The 27,324-nt window shown below is 43.4% G+C and overlaps 1 protein-coding gene and 1 long non-coding RNA gene across 2 annotated transcripts in view; both read left to right on the top strand.

Moving 5' to 3' along the window:
* The first annotated feature begins 3,734 nt into the window (after nt 1-3,734).
* LOC142929831 (uncharacterized) lies at nt 3,735-9,000 on the top strand. The gene is made up of 2 exons (XR_012945984.1): nt 3,735-4,605; nt 5,303-9,000. It is a non-coding gene; the product is annotated as an uncharacterized LOC142929831 (long non-coding RNA).
* Nucleotides 9,001-14,098: 5,098 nt separating this feature from the next.
* Nucleotides 14,099-27,324, top strand: part of LOC116948920 (beta-1,4-galactosyltransferase 2-like) — a 34,904-nt gene continuing 21,678 nt past the window's right edge. The window contains exons 1-2 of the mRNA XM_032966186.2: nt 14,099-16,227; nt 26,223-26,458. Of these exons, the coding sequence (XP_032822077.2) occupies nt 15,906-16,227; nt 26,223-26,458 (558 nt within the window). The 5' untranslated portion in view covers nt 14,099-15,905. The remainder of the gene's footprint in view (nt 16,228-26,222; nt 26,459-27,324) is intronic.

The raw sequence follows: 27,324 nt of genomic DNA, 5'->3' as shown, positions 1-27,324 counted from the left end.
ATCAGGTGGGAAAGCGATGGTCTGCTGCTGAGGCAGACTGTTTTTAAAAGGTTTGAAATGGGTGTAGCTCAAGGGTCATAAAGAAATGGCCGGGGCTAGTGATGTTAATGTGAAAAATTAGCATGATGTGAATGTGAGAAATTAGCATGTAACTGTAACATAGGAGGAGAGCGGTCTCCTCAACGAGGGCACGGAAGTGGCTATGCTAATGTAAAGGATTGTCATGCTAATCTCTCACATTAACATAGCCACTTCCGTGCCCTCGTCGAGGAGGCCGCTCTCCTATCTTACAGTTACATTCTAATTTCTCACATTAACATCACTAGCCCCAGCCACTTCTTTATAATCCTTGAGATACACCCGTTTCGAATCTTTTAAAACAGTCTGCCTCAGTAGCAGACCATGCTTTCCCACCTGATAATGGACGCTTGTGTTACACCCGAAACATCGTATTAGATTTTATACCTACGTGACTTTACCAAAAGAACCAAAGAGTATGGATTCCTGCAGTCATGAAAGCTTCAAATCAAGATTAGGTACATAACAGTATAAAAAAATAAGAATAAGTTTAACTCTCTCTGGCAATAAAACAGGCGTTACATTGTTCAAACACCAAATAGATTCCTTTTGCAAGGAATCTAGTCTGCACTAACCACACGTACTTGTGTTAAACATGCAAACAAAACATGCTCAGATAATGTGTAATGTAGCACTCAGAGACGCTGTCTTGCTTAAGTTTTACATTTTTTTACAGTCCACCCGACTCAATGACATGTTATCATGTGGATGCAGGTTGACTATATACAACTGGGTGACTCTACGTAGCTGCTACACGACTGATTATATAGGAGCCGTCGATGTAGTAGCAACGGCGAAGATATATAACTCCCTTCCCAGCCTTCCAAGATGATGAGGGCGATCCACAGCGATGACGATGACGGTCCAGACCCCGAATCCCCATGGCAGCCACGAGCCCCGCTCCACGCTCCCTTATGTCTCACTTTGGCTCGGCCATGCTCCTTTTCCCGAACTCTCTTCTGTCGGAGATATTCCTAGCCTCACTAACACCTCGTCGGTTCCACCCTCCCCCCGCGGTGACTCCTCACCCAGTTACCTCACTTGACCCTGCGTGTCCTCATCGCTGCAATCATTATTTGCGGCCACTAGGCCACGTGCTGTCCTTACATATACATTGTCTTTAAAACTGATTGGCCAATCTGTCTGATTAACGTGAATGAATAGACCATATACACTCCCGAGTTCGCTCTAGTGCTAGCAGTGGTGTGGCCAAGCAGTTGCTAGGCCGTACTTTCATTTTTTTTTTCATACAATGTACAGCCCTTTGTCAATTCATTGGTAGATCGTCTCCCATACTTCACCAAGGTCGCAAACTTAGGTATCTGGGATTCATAGCGCAGTGTGCGAACGACTTCATATGAGGGTACATTTTGTGGCGTGTGTGCGGCAGAGTATGTTTACCTAGGAGAGCAGACCGAAGTCAATCTGATCTGAATTTGAATTTTAAAGTAACATACCAATGCCACTATGAAATAACGTTTTGTTCATCCATGTGTAGTGTAGCACAAGTCGGAGACGAGGTAGTTGCAAGAGGCACCTTCTTTATTAACACTCTTTAGGTTGAACAGGTTCGCCTCGTTCCTTCTCGCTGTCGTACATCCCAGCCTGGACACAACGCTAACCGCGTTACACTGACGGCGTCGACCGAGACAGCAAGCGACTATCCGGCCGCGCAATTATCGAGTGAAGGCGGCGAAGATGACAGCCACGACGAGATGAGTCCACTCCCAGAACCGGCAGCCCGGAGCTCTTGCTCTCCACTGCTTTTATCCTACTCTGCGCAGCCTGGCTCCGTCCTGGCCGCGTCTGCCTTCTCGAACTCACTCGCGGGTTCCAGGGGCTTCCCGATGAAGTCTTCTGTGGCCCTTGCCCCAGTTCCTCCGCACTGCCGGCACACCTGTGTATATGCTCAACGGCGTGTACGCTAACTGTCCAGCACAGTTGCCGCTGCTAGACAGCAGTCGACGTTATGTCACTACACGTGTAGTGGCCTTATTGACGCCGGAGACTGTTGACTTGAGGCAACACGTATTTATTACAGATACTTCAATTACAGTAGCGACCCTGGCACTCGAAGAGGTAATGGCCTCTTCACCCGTGGTCTATAGAGGGAAGTGTTCCCCGAGCTTAAGCCCACGCTAGCTCCCTACTTCCCTCTATCCCAGTCCTCTCTCGGGAGGCTATCTGACCTGGCCCAGCTTCGGCGCAGGTCTCGATCACCAGCCACACGAGTCCGGCCCTCAGAAGGACATTGGCCCTCGCGGCTCTGGTGTCGCACCCTGGCTTGCTTTGCCCGGCCCTCAAAAGGACAGCAGGCCAAAGGAGTTTCAGGGTCTGGCTAGTCGGTCTTCTTTCTTCGCTGGGTCGAACTGCCTCTCAGCTCTCCGGATCCCACATTTTATACTGTTTCTCACTGAGGGGCGGGGCTGGGAGGGATCACAGCATCCCCCACAACCCCCCAGGGTGGTGGCCTTAACGGATGTGTTTGTGACCACCGTTATATAACCGCGTGTCACCCTTCCGTAACACCCCTACACATGAATGTCACCTGCTATGATATAGCCAAGAAACGACAAGGTTTCTGTGCTACATATCGTGCTGGGAATTACATTGAGAGAAAAAAGGAGCACGTGTATCAGCGAAGATATGCAGGTTCATGACATCCATTGTTCAATCTGTAAAGAAAAGTGCATGGGTTCGGCCCAGACACGTCACTAGAAGGGATGATGCCAGATGGTCAAGAATAATAATACTGAAGGGGGGCAGCCAAGGAATGTAATGCATTTGAGATGACTACCAAGGAAATTGGGCAATACAATTATTTAATGTACAGGTGGTAGATTGATTACGACATTGCACATTCCTGGCAGGTGATTCGCCGATTGATGATGATGATGATGTTGAATAATAATATTTTGCATTTCTGCAGAACATCATTGGAAGGAAGCTGTCATCACTTTGTCATGCTGCTTGGTGCTTGGCGTCTTCATCTACAGCTGCATAATTATCATCAAATATAGGCAAATGCTCCTTTATAAAATGCATATTAATACGTTGGCATACATATGTAGTGGTTGATTTCACTTGGACAACTTTTGTCTTTCTTCCAACACCACTTTATTTACAGTCCTCCACATGCCCTCAATACTTCACAGTTCCCCTGCTTGCCACGGCTCGCTCGCCGCACCTTGCTCGTCTCACTCGCCGTCTGTGCCTCTCCTTATCTCTGTTTCTCCGTCATCTCCGCTATCACTGCTTCTCTGTCATCTCCGCTATCACTGCTTCTCCGTCATCTCCGCTATCACTGCTTCTCCGTCATCTCCGCTATCACTGCTTCTCCGTCATCTCCGCTATCACTGCTTCTCCGTCATCTCCGCTATCACTGCTTCTCCGTCATCTCCGCTATCACTGCTTCTCCGTCATCTCCGCTATCACTGATTCTCCGTCATCTCCGCTATCACTGCTTCTCCGTCATCTCCGCTATCACTGCTTCTCCGTCATCTCCGCTATCACTGCTTCTCCGTCATCTCCGCTATCACTGCTTCTCCGTCATCTCCGCTATCACTGCTTCTCCGTCATCTCCGCTATCACTGCTTCTCCGTCATCTCCGCTATCACTGCTTCTCCATCATCTCCGCTATCACTGCTTCTCCGTCATCTCCGCTATCACTGCTTCTCCGTCATCTCCGCTATCACTGCTTCTCCGTCATCTCCGCTATCACTGATTCTCCGTCATCTCCGCTATCACTGCTTCTCCGTCATCTCCACTATCACTGTGCTCTCTCCACTGCTGGCTGCTTCATCTCTGCTCTCCGCTCTCACTGTGCTCTCTCCATTGCTGAGTGCTTCGTCTCTGCTTTCCTCTCTCTACTGCTGACTGTCTCCACTTCAGCTCCGCTTTCCTCTCTCTACTGCTGGCTGTCTTCACTTCAGCTCCGCTTTCCTCTCTCTACTGCTGGTTGCCTTCCCTTCAGCTCCGCTCCATGTCTTGCTTCGTCCAGTCCCCGAATCCAAGCGTCTCCCCAATTTATCCCCGTTCTCATTATTCCCCAATTAATTAGCCCGCGTCCCACCGATTCTCTGCGTCCTCGTGCACCTGTTCCTTGCCCAGACATTAAGACGCCACTTCGACCCTGACAACAACACCAGCCAATCACAGCCGTCTCTGTCCTTCCCCCGCGCGATCTCACCATTTACCCCCATGCGCGTATTTACTCCACTACATCTATACACATTTGTAATTATTTTCACAAAATAGACTATTGTTAGGGCTTTGATTTTGTCATGGTAATCTTGAATAACATTCACAGATTTCTACAATGTCTTTCAGATTTTATTCATATTCACGATATACATGATCACTGTGACCTCCATGACAAGATTTTAGCAATTTTTATTGTTATTACTGCAATAATGCCATGTTAATATGATTGCCACCGTCGCTTGTGTTACAATTTTCAGATTCGTTTGTCCAGATATCCCAGACCCTAAAAACTGCAGTTGGGCCAAAGGTATTGATTTTAGCAAGGTATGACTTTGTTTTCCTTGCAAACATTGGTCAAACAACATTCTTCACAAAATGTACCATTTTGTTCTGACACATATATGCAAGGCCATTGTTTGGAAATAATAATGTGATGCCAAAGGATACCTCAATTATTGATTTTATCTTTACCAGGTAAAGAGTCACTTTTTCATTGTGGAATATTCTCAGGGGTAGAATGTGCATATATATACGTACATACATACTGTAAACTGTATTGGCATATGCGTATAAAGGTCGACTCGGCCTCAAATGAGTACCTGGTGCGGTGTGTAAAACATCAACATTTGGCTGTCCACCCACCACCTCGTGTACCGCGCCAGCATAAATAGGTGCTCGCGAACGGTTCTTGTCCCAGCAGTCTTTTAAAGATCATATGGGGGGGGGGGGGGGGGTCTTTGTGTTTGGTTATACTGTATTGTAAAAGACAAAAGCCTGCAGTAACAAAATAACAGTGTGGATCCCAGGTGGTGCAATAAGCCAGTCATCTCGATCAGTCAACTTAGGGGGATGGCTGCTGTTGTCATATTGTACAATAGTTAGATTGTCAGAGTTTTGAGGACTATAACTGTTGAAGCAAAACTAATGCGGAAGGGAAAATTGCGGTCACGTGTTTCACCCATGTGTTTTTTTTTAACCCACAGGACAAGTTATAACAAATCCCTTTGTGTTTCATTTACAGCCCGGTAACTCAAACGATTGGTGGAATTTCCAACTGCCTGCAACGAAAACAGAGTCATTCGTGCCAATAACAGAGGCATATTATACATCGGTGCACAACATTGAAATTAATGTCGATGGAGACCTGAGTTGTATTACTCAATGTAGGGATGTAGCAGATAGCACCACGCATGCAGCGTTGCCGCAGAGTGTTATCTATACGCTCGTGGTCTCTGCCAATGGTTCTTTGCTCAGCGAAGATGAGCCAGAATTGTTGGGCAATGAACTGTGTAAAACTGGCAGCGAAGTTAATGATGTACCGGCGTGTAGCAACTTTATAATCCCAAGCTACCTGAAGCAAAATTTGGATGAAATAATAACATGAATGAAACGAATTGTTAATAGATTCATAGTTAATTTATTTCTAAACAGCAGCATGGCTGCCCTGATGATGTCATGGGGATCTACTTACGGGCCTGATGATGCTGGCCGTTATTTCCAGCGAAACATCACGTAAAAAATTGTCAAGACTTTGCTTGCTTTTGAAAATTCCTCCTCTGAATTGCTGATAACATGATTTGATTGGCTCTGTCGGGTGGTGGACGGTAAGAGTTTTAAATTGTACTCAAGCAATCTAGCCCAAAGGAAACCAATTCTGAATCATAATATTGATCATTATAGCCTTCGAATAAAAAATATTTGAATACAACTTTGAATACAAAGTGAGGGTGATGTGGAATCGTATGTAGTACTATCCTGTGAAAAAAATGTTATGAAAATAATTCTGGACAATCCACAAGGTCAACCTTAATTCACACTTGCATTTGACGGCCTGTAACAAAAGGCTGGCAAACACACAGACAGCATGTATAACGTGACATCTCCTATGATTGTGTAGCCCTTACTAAAAATGAAATAAACATTTTACCGCCCTTTGTCAAGCAATCCAATATTGGAAAGAGCCCTCGAATGCCGTGTCTGGCAAGATGGATGTTTCGCCATACTTTACCACACTTGTTGGTGTGCATTGATGAAGAGGGAAGGCCCAGGAATGATTTAAATATCACTCTCCACTAATGTGATTCTTCATTAGAAATCAAACTCCGGTCGCCGGGTTCGTACAACGGTGTTGGGTCGGGTGCCCGTGGGCCACCTGCCAAGCGGGTTAGAATAGGTTCTGGTCGTTATGAAACCACTGGTTTTTTTACTTGCGGGTTCTGGTAACGTTCGTCACGTGGGTAACCCACGATTAGAACTCTCTGTATATTGTTCATGGGCCAGAGCCCACACCTGCTCAGCACCTACTCAGAGCCAAGGTGAACACGCAGTCGAGTGAGAAGTCGAGAAGGGAGACTAGGACTGTATTTCGAACTTTTTTGTTACATCAAACACATGGTGGGAGATGGGGGTTTACATCGTGTGAAGGACAATGGTGCAAAAGGTACAATTGAAATTTGACAAGAGCAACAAAATGTTTCGCTCATTGCTGCATAACAGCCACTGTGCAGAATGTAATAAGCAGAGTAAACAATGTGTGACTTGCATCGTTAAATGTTGAGCAGAATTCGAATTTAGAAGCAGAGTCATTTTAAATGTAATGTCAGTTAGTGCTTTAACACCGCGTGAACCAAATAGAATCCAAATAAAAAGGGATATTATTGAAAGAAATAATATGAGGGACTGGGTGGCGGGTGTAAATCATTCGACCCACATAATTATTCTATACCCATTAGTCCTGGGACCACAGGTTAGGAAGCACTCTTAATTCGAGTTAAATATCCATAATATATTTTTTGGGGTTAGATCGCGTAAATATCAATGTGTAGTTAAACCAGCCACCACCCGACACGGTCAGTAAGGTTTGTCACGTAAACAGAACGTGGCCAATTCGTTACTAGTACAGCACACCGGTGTGTTGGAGAGCAAATCCACAACATTTACAATCTGAGTATGACGTTTCGCCATTAATTACAACTAGCTTCATCAGGAGACAGACAGATTTGTGGAAAAATCCTCCTATTTCGAGTATGTCAGTTTTTTTAATACGTGGGCTTTTGCAACCAATATTTTTTTTATGTATATGTCAGTCTTCTTCTTCCGTATGGCTGATGTAAATGCATAGTAACAATTACAATTTCACATTCAAGTTGGTCAAGTCAGATAACCGTGTCAGAAGCAGCAGTGTATCTTCGCTGTGATGTCTCCTACGTATTTTGTGGATCGGGGCATTGCGTCATTATACATTGTACGGTCTGTTCTGGATGACCACAGTCGCACACTGCTGGAGAGTTTTTCATTTTAATTTTCCATTTGATGCATTAGGTATTCGCGTCTGCCGTTGTTTGTGCGCATGCGTTTTTAGAGCTTCGTGGAAGATCAAACCAAAGGAGATATTTTTGCTTTGGATTCTTTTAAACTCCATCAATTCAGCTCTACCAGCTTCAACGGGGAATGGGTCAGTAGGTGGCGCTCTGAGAGTGTCTTTAATTGTGATGGGAGAGAGACGCCGTTCGAGGCAAGGTGTACAGCGCCCTCGTGCGGACTCGGGCGACTGCGTCATTGTACTATTCACATGATAGTACATAATACAACGATCATGGATTTTAATTAACCCGGTTTTCAACATTACCTGGCGGTCCCGGGCCGATCCGGCGAAACCGGAAAAACCGCTCCAAATACGATCGGTACCATGTAGCGTGACACTAAAGATAGCTACGCTTGATTGCAGTGCCCAATTATATTATACACCCCCTAGCAGTGCCGGATTATCCTAGTAGCAAAAGTAGCTACATAAGCTACGGGCCCCGCGCTAAATGCTTTTAAGCTATAAATTCCGGTTCAGTGATTCTGCACTTGCTCTATTACTATAGTACTATACTGCCTTCAACTTTTACGAACGACTGGGTGTTTAACGTTAGCGATTTGTCGTATTATCTAGCTGTATAGCAAATGAAAAAATACTTTACCATGCAAGTTAAACATTTGTGTTTTAATATGTACGTGTTTTTTGTTTATTTAGGGCCCCTTTAGAAAACATGCTACAGGCCCTGCACTAGCTTAACCCGGCACTGCTTCCCAGCATCCCATGCAGAGTCTTCGAGATTGGAGTGTGAAGTACGGACACTGAATACTGTAACGTTTTACAGTGGGGTATACATTTTGTCTATTTGTGTGTTTATTTATGCCAATTTCACATATTAAACATTTAAAACGCAAAAAAAAATATACACAACACCTAAAAAACACAAAAAATATTCTTGATTATCTGGCGTTTTTTTGTAATCCGGTGCCGCCTCCCACCCCCCAAAGCCGCCGGATAATCGAAGATCTACCGAATGCTGTGACTCAATTTTAACCACGGAATTGTAGGGGATGCAATGAGGTTGATGGTTATGATGATGGTGGTGTGATAATGGGCAATTGGTCGTGTCGGGAGATGACGAGAGTATGCTGTTCCGCAAGCCAAGCATCCAATAATAATGTTTGTGGCATATGTGTGAGCGTTTATGCCACGATATGTGTTGCTATGCTTGATTATGTTTGATTTATATCAATATATTCCATAAATACGCCTGTAATTTAGCCTCAATCACCGACATGTTAAATAATGTCACGTTTTGTCTTCAATTGACGATGTAAATACTGTATTGAAATGCGGCATGTTTGTATAAAGTATGTTTGTTAATCGAACGTCTTTAATAAACGTTTACTTTTAATTTCTCCTACGCTGGTCAGAGATCTTATCAATAGGTACCCTCGCTTTAACCCACCACATACGACCTGCCACAAGCATGCGGTATACCCATGTACAGGGTTTATATTTCAGAGAGAATGATGAGAATGATTTCCCCTTTGGGCAGGGTGTCTTTGCGATGTTATTTCTTCACAGTCCTGATTACATTTCTAACAAAGCCGGGTAATTTGAGCCCTCGAGCTGAATAAAACACTCAGGTATGCAGTCCTGTATTGTGTACATAAACAAAAGATACTTCAATGGTAGTTGGAAACCAAATTATATTTGTAGTTAAAAAGCTGGCGGCCTACACAAACAAAGCCACATTGAGAAAACTATTTTGCCTTGACTCGCACATATCAAAAGAGTGATGCACATCAATGATGTATTATAGTTATATCTATTGTTACTTGGTGACTAAGTTTGAGTAAGCAGATGCATTGAATATTTTACTTGTCACGGCAGGTTATGTGATCGTCATCGGGAGGAGTGTGGAAACTGATGCCAGTCACACTCCTCCATCACTCTGTGATTAGTTGCTCGCTCCCAGTGACCCAACCAGTTTCTCCAGGTTGTTACCCCGTGTTCTCCAGCCAGTCTCTCAAGCTCATATCTATCTGTATTTGGTCGAAAATCGCATGGTCTTCTGCCGGATGGATTCCACTTGTATATTAACTTTGCCAGTCTATGTGCCGTCCTTAATACATGCTAAGCCCACGTCATGCTTCTCTTCCTGATGACACTCCTCATCTGTGGTTGCTTACTTAGACTCAGTTGCCTGATGGTAGTGTGTGCGTCTGTGTTTGTATAAAGTCTGTAATATTCACCGCAGCTGTTTGCTTTCACACGAATCCAAGAATGTTTGAATGGTTGTCCATGATTCAAGGCCTTATACTGGTAGGAACGAAGTTGTAAACTGAGTGTACCAGCCTGCAATAGATTAATGTGTCCGTCCGTCCCTCCCCTTTCAATACTTTAACGAAGTGAAATCTCGTGCTGTTGGGTGTAAAATCAGCAATAGACAGCGCAGAGACTTGTCCTACCAGCCCACCCTGCAGGGACCTGTTATTGTATTATTTTCTTGCGTATGGTAATATGTTCAGGAACTAAATGCCAATGTCAACGTCTGCTAGCTACAATAAGAGGGTTTCGGGAGAGAGTTGGTTTAGGTGTGCTGTTGCTCCTGCTATTACTCCTCCGTTGGCCATGATTGCAAGACTGAGGCTTGTCTCAAATTTTCCATTTTGAAGGAGATGTGGACAGCAGCCTACAAAAGTGTCTTCGAGGAAGGATTGTGAAAGCCAGGAGTTGTAATGTTTGGGTCTCAAATGAGATGTGTATTCTGGACGTATTCAGAGTTGTATAGCTTGCTTCACATCATGTTGCTTGAAAACATGTATCCCAAAATTCGATTTAAAAACTACACTTGATTACAAATTTACAATTTGTGTAAATCCACAACATTTACAATTTGTGGATTTACTCTCCAACACACCGGTGGGCTGAATTAATTGGCGCGTTGTTCACGTGGCAAACCTTACCAGCTGTGTCGGGTGGTGGAGGTTTACGCATTGATACTGACGCGATCTAACCCAAAAACCTTTAGCATATGTAGCTACTTTTGCTACTAGGATAATCCGGCACTGTATAAACCTATTACTAACGTTGGTCAATTAAAAAAAATAAACATAATGCAGACCTGTATCCTGACCACAACGTGTGCAGTTTATCATAGCAGCTGTAACATTGACTGTATGATGCCGTAGCATCACATAAAGACACAATGGTTAAGGTAACAGGATGGAGGCATGGGATCGGGTGGGATGGATGAAGATTAGGTCAAAGGTGTGCTCGAGAGCATAAAACTCATGAAGAAATAAGAAGGGGGATTTAGCTACGTGTAACCATTTTTAAATATGAGGCTATTTATCAAAAAAGCGTAGGACCAAATTAACCAGATTTGGGAGGCTAAACAAAAAGTGCTTGGATGGGCATCCACCATGCATAACAGGTGTTGTAGGTGGTGGGGCTAGCATGGTGAAGTATTGTTAAATATCCCACACACCTTGGGGAGGTCCACATCCAGCAATGGATAGACCAAAGCGCTTTACATGTGCAATCAGGAATACTGCTATGAAAGTGCATACCCTTTTATGGACACGAATGGCAGTGGGCTGTAAAAAACAACAATACCATTTGGAAAATTTGAAGTTTTTCAACTTATATAAATGAAAAAGGGACAATTTTAGTATGTTCCAATTTTTTTTCCTAGCATTTTATGTCTTTTTTCTTTACGTATTGTTTGGTCTACAGAACAGTGCGACCCTGTGAGTCCCAACATTGGCAGAAATAGCCTTACATTTGCCTTTTTATATTTACACATCAGGGCGTAAACTTTACCATATGAAGTGTCGCATATATATTATGTAATGTGTAAAGCCAAAATTTGAATTACTGGATTTTAGCCAGATCTAGTTAAAAATACATTTTATGATCGGGTTTTTTATGCAGTCATGAGATTATTAACTTGCTAATCCTGATAGTCGAGGTTTTTTTTACAGGTGCCTGATATCTGGTTTAGAGTCCAAGGTCTCAACATGCAAGCCGTGCCGTTTCTCATTACTTGATATTCAACGTCTAAACCACGCACACGCTTGTTAATAGTGGTTACAGTAGTTAGATGGTGATGTGGATCTCTTGGATCACAGACTGGATCAGTTTTGGAACGAAGATGATGCCAAAAATGGTACCCATCTGAGACAAGATTAAAGTCTGACTCCGATGCCTAGGACACCGTAAACAGAAAGGTAAACCACATAGATGAAAAAGGTGATGAATATGGAAGCACCAGGGCATAACCCGAGAGGTAGGCCCGGAGAAAGAGGTGGTTTGAAGTTAATTCCATCTGGTCTGTTTGGGCTGCAGGGGTGGCACCCCCTTTAATAAAAAAATATATATTTTATTAACATTTTATACACACAGAAGTATATTTATTTTGGCAAAAATGTAATACAAGTGGCTAATTCTAGTACTCTTATTTTTTTTACGTTTTTTTCAATGACATTGATTTTTTAATTGATCCAGCATGATTATTTTTTCCATTGGTAAGCTATATATTTTAGGGTTTCGTTGGCTGATTCAATCCACGTTCTCCGTTCATAAATACCGTCGTGTATTTATCATACTGTATTAATCGATTGGGGAAGTTGCCGGCAAGATTTAAAAACTATTTGCGTAAATACACCGCGTATGCAATTAGAGCCTCCCTCGACCTCAGTGGTCAGCTTGACTTTTCATGGGTCGGTGAGGAAATTATTAAAGATGATTGCAGTAGTGAGGCTATCCATAATGAAGGTGGTGATGTTGAAGACAGGTATGAGTAGACTTTTGAAGATGGACATTGGATGTCTGGTGGTGACGGTGGGTGGTGAGATGATTAATATTTGAGATGAAGATGGTTTAGTTAATTATCGCGTAAGTAGTTGTGTGTAAACATCGCGACTGGGGATACAAAGGCGGCCGGGCGTGGTTGTTGGCCATCTACCTCCTCGTGTGCCTTGCCGGCCTTCATAAGTGCTCGCTAACAGCACTTGTCCTAACAGTCTGTTAAGGCTATATGGGCGATCTTTGTATTTGATGGTAATTATACCATTGATGCTGTGGATGTTGATGTTTGTTGTGCTGAGGGTGATTTCGACGTTTATTAAGGATGTTGATATGAATAATGTTGAAATTTGACCCACAGGAATTATGATTTCATATGGCCAATATAGAGAAGCGATTAGAAATTCAGTTCCAAGTGATTTAGCGATTTGTTTTGTCGGAGAGTTAGTGGTGAATTGCAGATCCACCCACTCACCCAGGGATAGAATACACGTTAAACAAAAACAATCTTCCTCCATAAGTGCGTTCATAAATGTATAACATTTGCAAGTCCCTTTGATCACGATGTGTCTGAAGCACGTCTCTAATCGCATTGAAAAGAGAATTGGGAATGTAAAGTGGAAAAACCGTATGGTTTCATTTACCTCCCAGCAGTAGTTCTTGCCTTATTTGCAACATTTTATAATTCTCCGTGTAATACAAATGAGTTTGTACTAATACGGTTTTGCCTTTAAAAGGATTTGTCTGATACTCGTTAGCTATGAAAAGGTTCATACTCCGTTTAAACACGTGATCGGGAAACATGTTTTAAATTTAATTATATTCATACCCCATGGTGCATAGTGCAGTCTCCGACTCGAATACACTATATCTCCGGCCTGTCATGCATGAAGAAAGGATCATTGCCCGAAACGTCGCCTATTGTATATAATGTTTTATTTTAAGTTAAGTGCTATTGACGAATGTGTTTGAGCTGTTGGTGAGATATATTGCCCCATGGTTCGTAAACCTGGTTTTCCCCGGTTTTAGGGGCCGCCCATAAATGACGTCACGCACCTAGTGGGGGGAGGGGGGTCAGACATTTGTGACGATGTGTGACGAGGGGGGGGGGTGAGAAATGTGACGTCACATCGAAAAGCGCAACTTTAAATAAATATAGACAACACGTTCTACTTAATTAAATAGACTTTTTTTAAATAAATGTTTTCTCCTACAACATCAGAGTGCAGCGCCACATTAAATACGCACTACAATGACAATAGTTTAAAGAGATTTGAAGCATATTTTATTTTCAAAATGTAAATATGGTTTTGGGGGGGGGGGCAGAACTTTGTGACGTCATATTTGAAGGGGGGGGTCTGACTTTTTGTGACGCCGTGTGACGAAGGGGGGGGGGGAAATCGTCCAAAATCGCGTGACGTCATTTATGGACGGCCCCTTTAAGCCACACACACACATGCAAATGCTCTCCAATGCCCCTTTGTAATTATCGCACAACCCGACCAATTCGAATCGGCCCCATGTCAATCCGCCTTCCACGTCACGCAGGGCCGGCCCAAGCCCATAACCCCCTCCTCACCACACCCCCCCCCCCCCGTAGTCAATTAATGTGGTGGAGTCCAAGCAGCAAAGCGTGCAAAGCTAACTGGGACGCTTCCAACTCGCCAGGTCATAGGGGGGGTTGGGGGGAGGTTGTGCATGGCTTCCGTGTACTTTTTCAACGGGCTATTGTGGGCGTATATCGACGGCTATTTTGTTTTAGCTTCAGTTGCAACAGTGTTTGGTTTGTGTGCGCTGCACTGCGCGCGTGTGTGTGTTGGTTGGTTAGCGCTGGTTATGCAATGAGACGCTCCCCACGTACTGCAACGAGTGCTCCCTGGACAACGTTCAAAACGCGCTCTTAATTTTGCCTCGTGTTCATTTCTCAGAATCCTTTTTATTATTTCGTCGCCATCTCGTCCAGCGTTCTTACGTCGTGAGACATTTATAAAAGGTGTAATTTTTTTTATTAAATCTAACGTTTTTTTTGTTAGAGGGGGAGGGGGGGGGCGGTGGTGGTGGTCGCAAGTAACGGTATGCGGTGTCATCGGTCATTGGTTAAAAATTATTATTTATTTTATTTTTATTTCAGACGTGGATAAATTAACGGGGCATCGTCTTGCGCTGAGCTGGGGCCTACCGGACAAGGCTTCGCAGTTCGTTATTGTAACCTCTTGTTAAAATTAAAGATACTTGTACCCAGCCGTCGATTCGTGTAAATTGTTATCTCGCAGTTTGACGTGTAAATATTGCGTAGCGTACAAAAAAAAACAAATGCGCTCTTAATTTTTTTTTTCATTTTTACGCTGTTTATATCTACACCCGTCTTCATTGTGTAACTACTTACTGTGTTTAAGGTTTTATACGTAAGTACAATGTCGAAAACGTAACATTTTGTTTCGGTAATTCTCAGTACAGTACGTGGTGTACAGTGTATTATTCAAAGCAGTAAAGTAAGCCATTGTGCATTGTAGAATTTATAGTGTTGTTAATCGTGGAGGGGGTTGGGGGTTTGTCTTAAAATACATAACCTAGCAACCATATAACATAATAACGAAGCTTATTTACATCTTAACTAGTGTAGGGACATACCGTTGCCTCTGTTTCTTTTTTTAAATATATCTGTGGGTTTTAAACAGCAACCGCGCTTTGTACTGTATGCGTCGTAGGGTATAGAGATTGTGTACAGTCGCATATTTAATGCGTGTTAGAAGCTGTCGTTTTGAACGAAGCTATATGTATATAGTTGTACCAGTTTAAGAATCGTAACTACTAACAACGGCGCGTTATTAATCGTCGCCCGTGGCAGTGGAGACTCGTGGTAAGAGTAGCCCTGAGTGTGACGTGTTCGCCTTGTTTTAAGTGTTGCTTGTGCAATTATATTAATGATTAGTCCTGGGATTTATATAGTTCCGAGTACCAGTAGGTTAAAGGTAAGCGTCTATGCAAGAACAGTGTCTGGGTTACTAACATCTGCTACAATTGTGTTGGTAACAAAATACTATTGACAAATAAGATTCTAAGTCCGACATTTGTGCTAAGTGGGGTTGTATTTAAAACTGTGCCGTTTCGTAATGTAACGCATATTGTATGTATATAATTCAGCAGTGTAGGTTCACGGTTGTATTAAGGCTAGTAACCACTCCCAATGAGCTTTGTATGTCTTAATACAACTTGTTAAAGGTAGGTGTAATACTCTCTATAGGCAGAAACTATAGATAGTAATTCCATTGGTCTTTATTTAAACGTATTACAAGTCCAACTTCTGGCATCAGCGGTTTGACTTTAATGTTAAGTAGCCTGCAATACAGTCGTGCGTAAATTCCAAACGTCACAAGTTACACACCATCAGGAATCATCGGTAGGCAACCCGCGAACAGTTACGCAACTTACGCGGTATTCATAAAAACCCTGTATTCGCCATTGACTTCCTGGAAGACGAGAAGGCGCACAGTTTCATGCTATTAAGATGTGGGGCCACAACATGTCGCTGGGGAGGGCCCTGGAGTTGGCCAGTAAGCTGGTCGTGGCCCTGTGTGCCCTGCACTTCTTCATCATGCTGGCGCTCTACCTGGACGTGCACACTCACACCATGCACGCCCTGCGGCGAGCCGGCGTGGCCAACGTACCGGCCGCTGGTGCCGCTGTATGGGCGCCAAGGAGTGGCGGTGGTCGGGAGACCCTGGCCTCGAACGGCAGCGTGGGGGCCGCTTTCTCAGAGGGAGCTGCTGGGCCCATGGGCCCTGGCAAGACACCTTTGGAGCCGTGTCCTGACTCGCCCAAGGGCCTCCGTGAGTACTCTCTGCCTTCTTTAATGTTTTGTCCCGTGCGTCTTGGAACACGGGCGGGCCCCCATGGGTTTTGGTACCTGTCACCCTAACTTTTGTAGCGATCGAAACCAGGCCAGAAATGAGTTGCTCAAATATGCTGATGGATAATATTGGTTCTGGCAGATGGACTAAAATATTTTGGATTTATATGAGGAGATACAGAACGAGGTTCTGCTTATTTGCCCAACTTTGGGACAGAGGGGGAGTGGGAGTGGAAGCCATGTGATGTGCCACGTCATTAGCCGTTTTGTACATGTATGCATGGCCCCATTTGTGAATTTACTTATGGAAATGTACTTCCCCACGCCGAGTGGGTCGTGGGTGTTAATTTACTGGACCGGACCACGTTAGTCATTACGGATTTGCTAAAGGGAAGCGTCATAGATGTGAGGTCGCAAAAGTACAGTACATCACATCAATTGATTTTGCTGCATTGCTGTCCGCTGCCCACACGGGTAGGCCCCCTGCACATCTATGTTTTAACCTGGTTGTACATGGTGGTCGGCCATCAAAACACTCTCCTTGCTCAAGTTCTGGTTAGCTCCTGAGATTTGGTGCATTCTTGGTGATTTGATCATTGGCAATTAGCCCTTTTAGGCCCCAAAACTACTTGACATTTGCCCCCCCCCCCTTGTCTTATTTGACATGGTCTCCCATGGCGCCTAGTGCTCCCACGCCACCACAAAATTATTCCCATGCCTCTGTTTTACCCAGATCTTTTAACATAATTCATAATAGCCGTGTGTTTACTCATGGAGTGTCGACTCGGTTTACAAGAGGGACCCAATTGGAATGAAAGCACATCACGAATGTGCTCATTGTTTGAGCTGTGCCTTGAGACTCTTCTCTTACGTGCTCGTATAAAACTTAATGAAGACACTATGATAGCAAATGAGTGTAGCACTGTATTTTTACGTGTGTGGTAAACTAAACATTGCACTGGAAGAAAATATTGCACAGGAAGGCATAAATCGTACATGGAAAGCATCATTTCTGAATTTTGTTATTTTTACATTTAATCCTAATAAAACTTTTTATGCAAATTATTTTAGTCTTCGGAGAATGTTAGATTGTATTCCACATTTTGTGTGCTAAAATATAAAAAAGACAATTAGTGGAAGGAGACTTCTATATACTGCATGATAGTAGAACACAGCACATTGGGGAATACGTCATGGGCCATGGCATGACATAAAAGGTTTCCTCCTGACACAGTTTGTAGACTACTACACTCTTAAAAGTGCAGATGAGTGGTTCACATTGCCCTTGGTATTGGGAGCTAATTTGTAGATGTGCTATATGTCGGTGAGCAAGGATGTGGACATGCAGCCACATCCTTGTCGTGTCTCCTGCAAGTACGGTCAAATCATCGACTTACGACCTGGTTCCGTTCTCATACCCGTTCGTAAGTCGAGCGGTTCGTTAGTCGAAACACGATCATGTACTGTATTTAAATGCCCATACAGTCAGTGTTACGGTTCAACAAAAAAGGGAAGGATTGTTAAACTCATAATTAATCAACATTGTACATTTGCATGTAATGCTGTAATAAATACTGGTTAGTAAATAAAAATAAAATAAAGTAATATGAATAGGAAAAAAAATCGGTTTTATTTTCACTTACCTTGGGTCCTAATGCTGGCTTGTTTGTCGGAAGGGCGTAATGAGTCCCCACAATTGCGTGCACACACACGGAGGCATGCACGCACTCAAGACAAATATCTCCTGTATAGCCTTAATAGACTGTTGTGGCAAGTGATGTTAGCGAGTACCTATGAAGCCGGCACAGCACACGATGCGGTGGGTGGTCAGAATTACGGCTGGCTGCCTGTGTCTTCCCAGTGGCGATGTTTACATACTGCACCAGGTACTCATTTGAGGCCGAATCGACCTAGTGGAGGCTCAGAACCCATTCAGATAATCATCACTGGTGTTGGTCATGAGTGGAAATGGTACTCGGTTTGCCGGGTTTGTCGCGCAACACGCGAAGCGTTACATTACCACTCCCCACACACACACGAGGGCATGTGCACACACACATGCTCACTTTGACACACAACCACTCTCAGCGGGCTGATGTGAGTGATTACTTTGCGAAGGATAGCTTTGTTGAACAAAATAGTTATGCAGTTCATTCAGAAGTACGAGTTTGAAAATCGATATCTCATGGAAGCTGGTTTGTAAGTGCGGATGTTCGTAAGTTGGGTGTTCATAAGTTGAGGACTGCCTGTACCCAGCTATGTCCAGAGTAACCAAAGCTACAGCTAGCTGGACGAATCATCATGATCCTGGCCAACACATGACGACATTTACACCTTTGCCAACAGCCTCATGTTTCAGGGCAATGGAGCCAGCGCTCCGTGTTCTTCAGCCCAATGTGAAAGGACTATCTTGCGGCTAAATGTGATGTATTTTATGAATTACCCAGTTCACACAATATCGACAATCTACAGGAGATCCATATTTTAATTGACCAGGAAGGGCATTTCCAGATACCTGGACATGGATATATCTTTTATTCACTTCATTCAAAATATGGCCGTGCAACGTATGTGACATATGACCTGGTTGACGTCGAGCCGCTGCCACCCTCTGTTGTCTTCGATGCTGTACGCATCGGCGTTTCTACAGTCTGTAGTGTATACAAACCACAAAATTACTCGTGGGGTGTACCAGACAACCTACCCAACTTTCACCATCCAGCAATGTATGCCGGAGATTTTGACAGCTACCATACAGAGAACCTTGTAGAGTGGGCATCACAGTGTGATATTAACCTGGTGCACCACTCCAAACGGTGAGGCACCTTTCCGCTTAGCCAGGTAGAATCGTGAATATTCACTGAACCTCTGCTGGATCAGTGCAGCTCGTGGCAATCAAATGCCAGTGTCATGCACTGTTCTGAACAACTTCCCCCGGAGTCGGCACTGCCCATCATTACTCGACATCGGACTTACAGCTACCCATCATCACGAGCACCTTAAAACCATGGAACTTTCACAAGACGCAGTGGACAGACTACACTTCAGCGATTGAGTGTGGCATTGTCTTTATCCTGAGAACCATCTCAATAGGTGTAGCACCCTCGTGCTTTATGGGAGCACTGATAAAAGCAGCCACAAAGACCATACCACGTGGTGTTTATTCCATCTATACCCCCTGCCTTGATGCTGAGTGTGCCGAGCTACTTGGAAAATATGAGCAGTCTGGTGACCCGGAGGTAAACTCATCTGATTGACAGCCTTGACATTGTGTGGCGTGCCCCTTGGAAGGAACTAGTCGCCAATGCAGACTTCTGTAAATCAAGCGGAAGAGCCTGAGCAACCTGTCCATAAATTCAGTGCCATCCAGCGACCTCCAGCACGCAACCGTCTCCCGGTTACACCAAATGAAGCTGCGAGTTACCTAGTGCAGGTCACCAAAACCAGCCGGGCCAAGGTACATGAACGTCATGTACGCCACGAGTGGCAGAAATAGGTGCAGTGTTCCTGGACCTTACAGCAGCACGATACAGTCTGGCACTCTGAACTGCTGCTAAGCTGTAACTTCTCAAAAATCGTTGCTTCCAAGTGTACATGAACAACAAGGTCAGCTGCAAAAGAATGGACTGTCTCGGGATTCTGTTTTTGCCCCAACACTTTTCAACATTTACATCGACAATTTTTCTACACTGATGATAACTGCATCACAACCAAATCCTGTGACCTTAGCAACCTGGAAAACACCATCAACATTGACCTAGCCATGGTAGCAGATAACTGCAGCACATGTCGATTCTAGCCAAGCACTAGCAAGACAGTTTTCAGTGTGTTTCATCTGCACAATGTCAGAGCCCCCTACAAGCTCAAAGTGCACCTAAATGGCCAGTTGATAAAACACGTGATGAAACTATTGGAGATTTTAAAAGCGCTTTATAGCGCTTTGGATTCCTCCAGTATAAAGAAATATTCAGATTCTAACCCAAAGCCAGTGTTCTTTGGAGTGACATTGGACGGGAGTTTGATGTACTGGCCACACCTGGAGAGACGGTAGGCTCACGTAACTGTCTGTTGGCCCGGCTGGCTGGCTTAATGTGGGGGGCTGGTGCCCGGTCGCAACGTACAGCGAGCTTCTCCCTGTGGACTACTCTGTAGCAGAATACTCACGAAATTGGTAGACATTCAGCTGAATGTCACCATGAGAACCCTCTCTGGTGCAATTAGGACAATCCTACTACCGTGGCTGGCAGTACTTTGCAACATCCCCCCACCAAAATGTACCACCAAACTGCAGTGGCCAAGATGCTGGACAAGGTACATGCTTCACCGGAGATGCCCCTTCACGTTGATATCTTCAAGCCTCCACCCGTGCGACCTGAGGTCCTCGCACCCAGTGTGGGTATTACCACAGCCCAAAGACTTGGATATGCGGGATACCCGCACTGCCTGGGGTGAGGAAAGGAGATTCATGGATGTGCCAAACAAGGACCTCATCAGTGATCCATCTATCTAGATACCTGGTTTTGACTTCCTAAGGCACCAATGGCTTCAGTTGAACCACTTTCGCTGTGACCACGGGGTGTATACCACCTCCAAACATCGATGGCATACGGGACAGCCCGCTGTGCTAATGCAGGAAGTAGGAAATTATGGTGCACATCCTCTCCGGTTATCAAGTGCGTCCGGGCATGCCAGACGGACTGGTTGTCATGCACATGCTGGAGGAGGAGGCTGTCGCCAAGCTACGTGGCTGTGTGGGCTGAAGTCCAAACACAGAACATTGAGATATATGTATTTAATTATTTATATTTTCGTGTATCTGGTGCTCTGTGTGAAAGTCACGTGTAAAAGCATTCACTTAATAAATGTTGGTGTGTCATCTTGGGTAATTACTAGAGGACCTGGACACAATCATTTCAGTCATTGTGGAGCATATAAATTAAAAAAAGACCAAATAATGTCTCTTTTTTTCCATGTCCACATGCAAGTAATAAACTGTTTCTTATACAACCTTATCGGTTCTTTGCCGTTCTGAACATGCATAATTTCAACAGCATTGCTTCGGTATAATAAAATTCTAGACCAGCTTTGACATTAATAATGTGTCTTATCAACAGTCAGGCTTGCTAGATACACTATTGGCTTTCGATGGTGTGCCAACAGCCACCCGTTCATAAAAAGATGTTGGGCTCACGTTGGCTCTTGAGCATGATGTAAATGGAAGTAAGTTAACAGTTTTGAACGTGTGTAGTTTATAGCAATATTAAGTTGCTACATTTACCTACCCCATATGGTGGGAGCAATGGTAAAGTGGTTAGCGCACTGAACCTTGGTACCTCCGTTCAATTTGCATATGCCCAGGTAACACCCTAAGTTTGGTTACACTTTAACAGGTCATTTACAACTTAAGTAATTTCCAAACTGCATCAAATGTGTAAACGCTACCATATGTATATTATCTGAGTTTACAATACGTTTTCACTTATTCACAGTGTTTTGTGAGACTTCCATCAAAGTTACTTTATAAATGCAATGTTGTAACACTGAAATGTCTTTTAGCATTCAATGTAATATAAAATTAACCCGAAATAAAATGTCCACTTAAAGTAACAAAAGTCCACACGAATGTCATGCAAGTCACAAAAATCAAATTAACCCTAGCGAGGTCCTGCACGGTGCACCGCTCCTCCAGGAGCCGACAGTCCTTGGGCCAAACCAGATATCGGTACCACCCAAGGTGGCAAAACTTCAATGGTGCGATTTTATTTGTTAGACCAACAGAAGTAAAATAATACGTGATAACCTTTCCAAATGAGCAGCTGTTGAATTTTTCTCGCAGGAAATCTTGTTTTTGCACCTATCGCAATCACGCCTATTTTCCCGAACGTTACAAATGAAACATTCCAACACCTCTGCTGTTAAGACAAATAATTTACAAAATGGATGTTTGTCCCCAAGACGTGTATTTCATACATATTCTTGCATTTATTCACGCTTGTTCTTCAATTTCGGTGACTTAGTTAAGTCCGGAATAGATTGGCGCTATCTATTTCCCTTCTGTTTCTAGCAGCTTGTTTGCTCATGATCATTTACTGGCAGGTGAGGCAAGTACTGGTGGTTCTGTATTATTTCTGTTCAGTAAAGATATCTGAAGTGCAAACTTTACCCTAAATGTATTGTTAATGTACCTGTTAAGATTATTAGCTAAGGCCAGGTACTACAGGCAAAGATAATGATTTTTGTTCAGTTTGTCAATTTTTATATATTTTTCTTCTATAAATTGAAAATTTTCATAACATAACTTTGTTATTGGTAATAATTGATGATTAAAATCATAAAACGAACTTATTTATATTTGATAACTTTCTATTTTATAAATACGTTTTTACGATTTTATACAAACTTCGCCAAGTAAATAAAAGCTTACATTAGTGTTTTTTAGCATCTTTCATCGCAATTTGTCTCCGCATTTTAAGAAATAACGTAGTTGAATTGCATATAATTGAAAAGCTTATTCTCTGGAGCAGATGTCTAGCTTAGTTATATATGGCTATTTACTTTGCTCTCAAATCTCATTTCTACTAGCATCAGAATGCCACAACTGGCATTGCGATTTTCTCAAAATCACATTTTGAATGTTTCATAATAGGTAAAGCCACACAAAGCCACACAATTTTACATACTGCTTCCTACTTGTAATAGCTAGAAATGTTCAGAGGGATTTCTTGATATATTTTGTCATTTTTATTTTATGTGGTATTATATCTAAAATAGGTGAAAATATTGTTTTTTTAACATGTATCAAGTGTATTTTAACATAATTAACTGAAAGAATAATATTTTGACAAAAGCCTCTGTAGATTACCAACCAATTAGTTATTGATCACATTAAAACAAAACCAAAAAGTGATGTTTTCATCTACTTAGTCAATATTGTGTTTTACATAATATGCAAATTTTGTGCATATTTAATGTGATAACACATCATATGCATAAATGAATGGGGGGAAGTCACAGTACAAAAACTTATATTTTTGTGTATATTCATCTGGTAATTTTTCATTCTGATAAAAGGACAGGAATTTGTTTTGCCTATTCACCTGTAGTACCTCCCCTTAATTTTACCCTTCATCAATGTTAGTTTTGGTTTCGGGTTGTAACTCTCTGCTGCCGTCAATGTGTAACCAAAGTACCAACAGATTAATTCAGATTTTGCATCAAAGTAATGATGATTTCTGATTGTACTGTATTGTGTAGGTGAAAACTGACCGGGATATGAGTGACTGAATATACTACTATGCCCAGATGTCTCTGCTACCCATCACACACCCAATGTGTACACGGAATTCATGGAAGGAGGCTTATCAGTACAACTGGGCTCCATCAATCCCTTTGGCCGAATCCCTGTTGACCAAGCTATAGAAGAAATGGTGAACAAAGATACCCAGACAGCTGGAGGGACAAAGGGATTCAGCTTGAAGCCAGGAGCCATAACCAAATATTACCTAACAGCTGAGTACAGAAGCATGTACCTCAGACAGCTGAGATACCTGATAGGTCAAGGCAAGTTCAAACTGTCCCATCCAGATCTACAAGGTCCAAGGATCAATAGAGATGAAGCCGATGCCCAGTCCTTCATTGACCTTATGGAGAATAACTGGATAAATCCTATGTCCCCTGATGAGACAGATCAGGTTAGTTCCACTGGCACCATGGCTCCACCTGATCTGACCAGGGATCTCTTGAGATAGGAGAAGAGATGCCTACCAGGTATTCAAGCAAACAAGATGAGCTGAGGACCCACCATCTGTAAAATTCCACAAGATGACCAAGCAAAGTCTGGAGACATTCTCCAACATCAGCACAAAAACAGCACATGGAAAGAAAGCACAGGATGTGGTTCTGAAGGCAGATAGAAACCTGTTCAGCCACGTGATCCTGGTGGCTGAAAGCAGGAAGGTGAATATGAAGGATCAAGTTTCTGGTGGAAGAGTGGAAACTCCCACGATACAGAGAGATGCTGCATGGTGAGGTGTTGTACATGATCTGTGAGGAAATCTGCTACAAGTTGACAGAAGATGAGTGTGAGCAAGTAGCAGAGCTGCACTCCACGCATGGAGAAGCTGACACCCGTCTTCTCCTGCATGCATTGCATGCAGCAAATGTTGGCTCAAAGGCAGTTATCATCACAGTTGAGGACACTGTCATGGTGCTTTGTCTTGGCTTCCAGAAGGACATCACTTGTCCCATCTACCAGAAGTATCGGACGCAGAACCGCACACGGTTTGTCGATATCAGCAAACTGGCAAGGTCACTTGGAGCCAGCATCTGTGACAGCCTAATTGGCTTACACGCCTTCACAGGCTGCGACACTGTCAGTGCATTTGCCGGTCGAGGGAAGCTGAATGCCCTGAAGATGGTGAGAAATGACACTTCCTGCCAAGAGACTTTGTCGACTGGGGCAGTTATGAAATGTGAGTGATGAGCTGTTCCAGAAAATTGAGCAGTCCACCTGTCGCATATATGATGCTAATAGCAGCAATTGGTGAGGTGAACGAACTGCGCTACCAGCTCTTCTGCACCAAAAGGGGAGAAGTCGAGTCCAGCCAGCTGCCACCATGTAGACACTTCTCTTCATGCATGTTCAATGAGCCAACTATCAGGCAGCAATCTGGAAGTGCTGCCCACAGGCTAACCCTGTGGTACCAAGTCCTACGGAGTATGGATGGACAGACGATGGCAAGCTGGCCATTTACTGAATGCGCTCCCCACCCGCACCAGATGTGGTCTTGGAGCTGCTAGCATGCACATGTGTGCATTCATGCAAAATGCCAAGCGGCACGTGCCTGTCAAATAGACTGACATGCACAGACATGTGCCGGTTACAGACCTGCAGTAACCAAAATCTGCAGGATGATCCAAAACCTGACTTTGAACTCGAGGAGTCAGATGATGAGATAGACTAGCAGTTTGACACAGTGTGGTGATTCTGATGGTATTACTGTGGTAGTAGTAGTATACATTGATGCAGTGTGGTGATTCTGATGGTATTACTGTGGTAGTAGTAGTATACATTGATGCTGTGTGGTGATTCTGATGGTATTACTGTGGTAGTAGTAGTAAACATTGATGCAGTGTGGTGATTCTGATGGTATTACTGTGGTAGTAGTAGTATACATTGATGCAGTGTGGTGATTCTGATGGTATTACTGTGGTAGTAGTAGTATACATTGATGCAGTGTGGTGATTCTGATGGTATTACTGTGGTAGTAGTAGTATACATTGATGCAGTGTGGTGATTCTGATGGTATTACTGTGGTAGTAGTAGTATACATTGATGCACAGTGTGGTGATTCTGGACTTGGTTACCCTTGTTAACACCATCTAAGTACACACAGAGCTTGATAACAATAATGTAACCTTCACATATACCCATCACTAGCGACATATATAGGATTACATGTATCGCTGACTAAGTATATGCGAATGTCAATGTTAATAATATTCAAGAAATTCCTTACCTCACTATGGTATTCCTTATTATCCTGTGTTTACATTGTGAGTTTAAACCAATAAAGACCAGTTTGTGACCTAACTGGCTTTGGTCTAGGTATTTTTTCAGTCAAACGGCAAATGTGTTTTGATTTAAAGCTTTCGTGACTGCAGGGATTCATATTCTTGGTTCTTTTGGTAAAGTCACCACGTAGAAGGGAAACAATAAAATAATAAAAATATTAAACAATACAATTCTCACGACGTTTCGACTGCAACACAAGCAATCATCATCAGGTGTGAAAACCACAGCAAGAAAATTTGCTGTGGTTTTCACAGCAGTCGAAACGTCGTGAAAATTGTATTTTTTTTGTTTCCCTTCTACATGACTTTACCGAAAGAACCAAGAATATGGCAAATGTGTTGTAAACTCTTAGTTGCTTAATATTTGATTTAAGTACTCTGTCTGTGGCGCTGTCTTGACAGTGGGTCCGTTAAAGGTGGATTTCACAAAGACTCCAACTCTGGAGGAGGTGCAGAAGTCGAACCCGAATGTGGAGCTGGGTGGCCGGTTCCGCCCCAAGGATTGTCTGTCCAGCCAGAAGGTGGCCATCATCATCCCCTTCCGGCACCGAGATGAACACCTCAAGCACTGGCTCTACTACCTGCACCCTGTGCTTCAGCGACAACGCGTAGAGTACGGGGTCTACGTCCTTAACCAGGTTATGTGCAACGCAGTTCACCAGGTCAGCCAGAGCATGCATGTCAAATGCAGTCATCAGATGCCACCTTGAGAGTTGTTTTACATCTAATTGCTTTACGCATACAACTTAACGTAATGTCCACTTTAACATCACCTAAGTCATGTCACAGGGATGTAAAATTTTACATGTGTGTTCACACGGCTTCGGTTGTAGAAAGCCTTCGATCAAATCGCACCTCCGATTAGCACGGTTGGCTATGTGCGGTGTAAAATAATTTGAACATGCATACAAATCACCCAGAATGGGGCCTGAACTTGACAAATCTCGGACACTAAGTAGGGTTGAGCATGGTTTGTGCTTGTATGGGCGATCACCATGCATAACACATTTTATTCAATGCTGTGGGATCATCTCATGGGTAGCAGAGGCTCGCGCTATAAGAGTAAGTGCTGTACTACTTTGCTCCCCAGATTGACCAACCAGCGCCCGCCAGCCGTGTTGAAATTTGATCAATTAACTCCAGTGACCCGCACGACTTTGGAGGCCTTCAAGACTTTGGAGGCCTTCGTCTCGGAGTGTTGACAAAGGGTTTGTCCATGTATACATGACCTTTAGAACTTAACAGTAAATATGTGAATCGGCAGCCAGTGAAGGGAATCAGTGGAGCCAAGGGCTCTGAAGGTTTTAAAGTAGCAATCGCGTGATGATTAGTTATTAGTTGGCATATGCCAGGTGAACTTAACTTTAATGTTAGGTCGGTTCATTTGTGTGATGTGAACACGTTTTATATCACGTAGAACAAGTAGCGCTGCCTTAACAGGTCACAATTCCTTGTGAACCTACCGTAAACCATGATGACAATTCAGCTTTTATTGTATTGAATT

The sequence above is a fragment of the Petromyzon marinus genome, chromosome 35, assembly GCF_048934315.1.
Source record: "Petromyzon marinus isolate PM22_M1 ecotype Great Lakes invasive population chromosome 35, UKy_Petmar_22M1.pri1.0, whole genome shotgun sequence".
NCBI classification, from domain to species: Eukaryota; Metazoa; Chordata; class Hyperoartia; order Petromyzontiformes; family Petromyzontidae; genus Petromyzon; species Petromyzon marinus.
The sequence above is the reverse complement of the archived record's forward strand: the minus strand, read 5'-3'. Positions and strand labels throughout refer to the sequence as shown.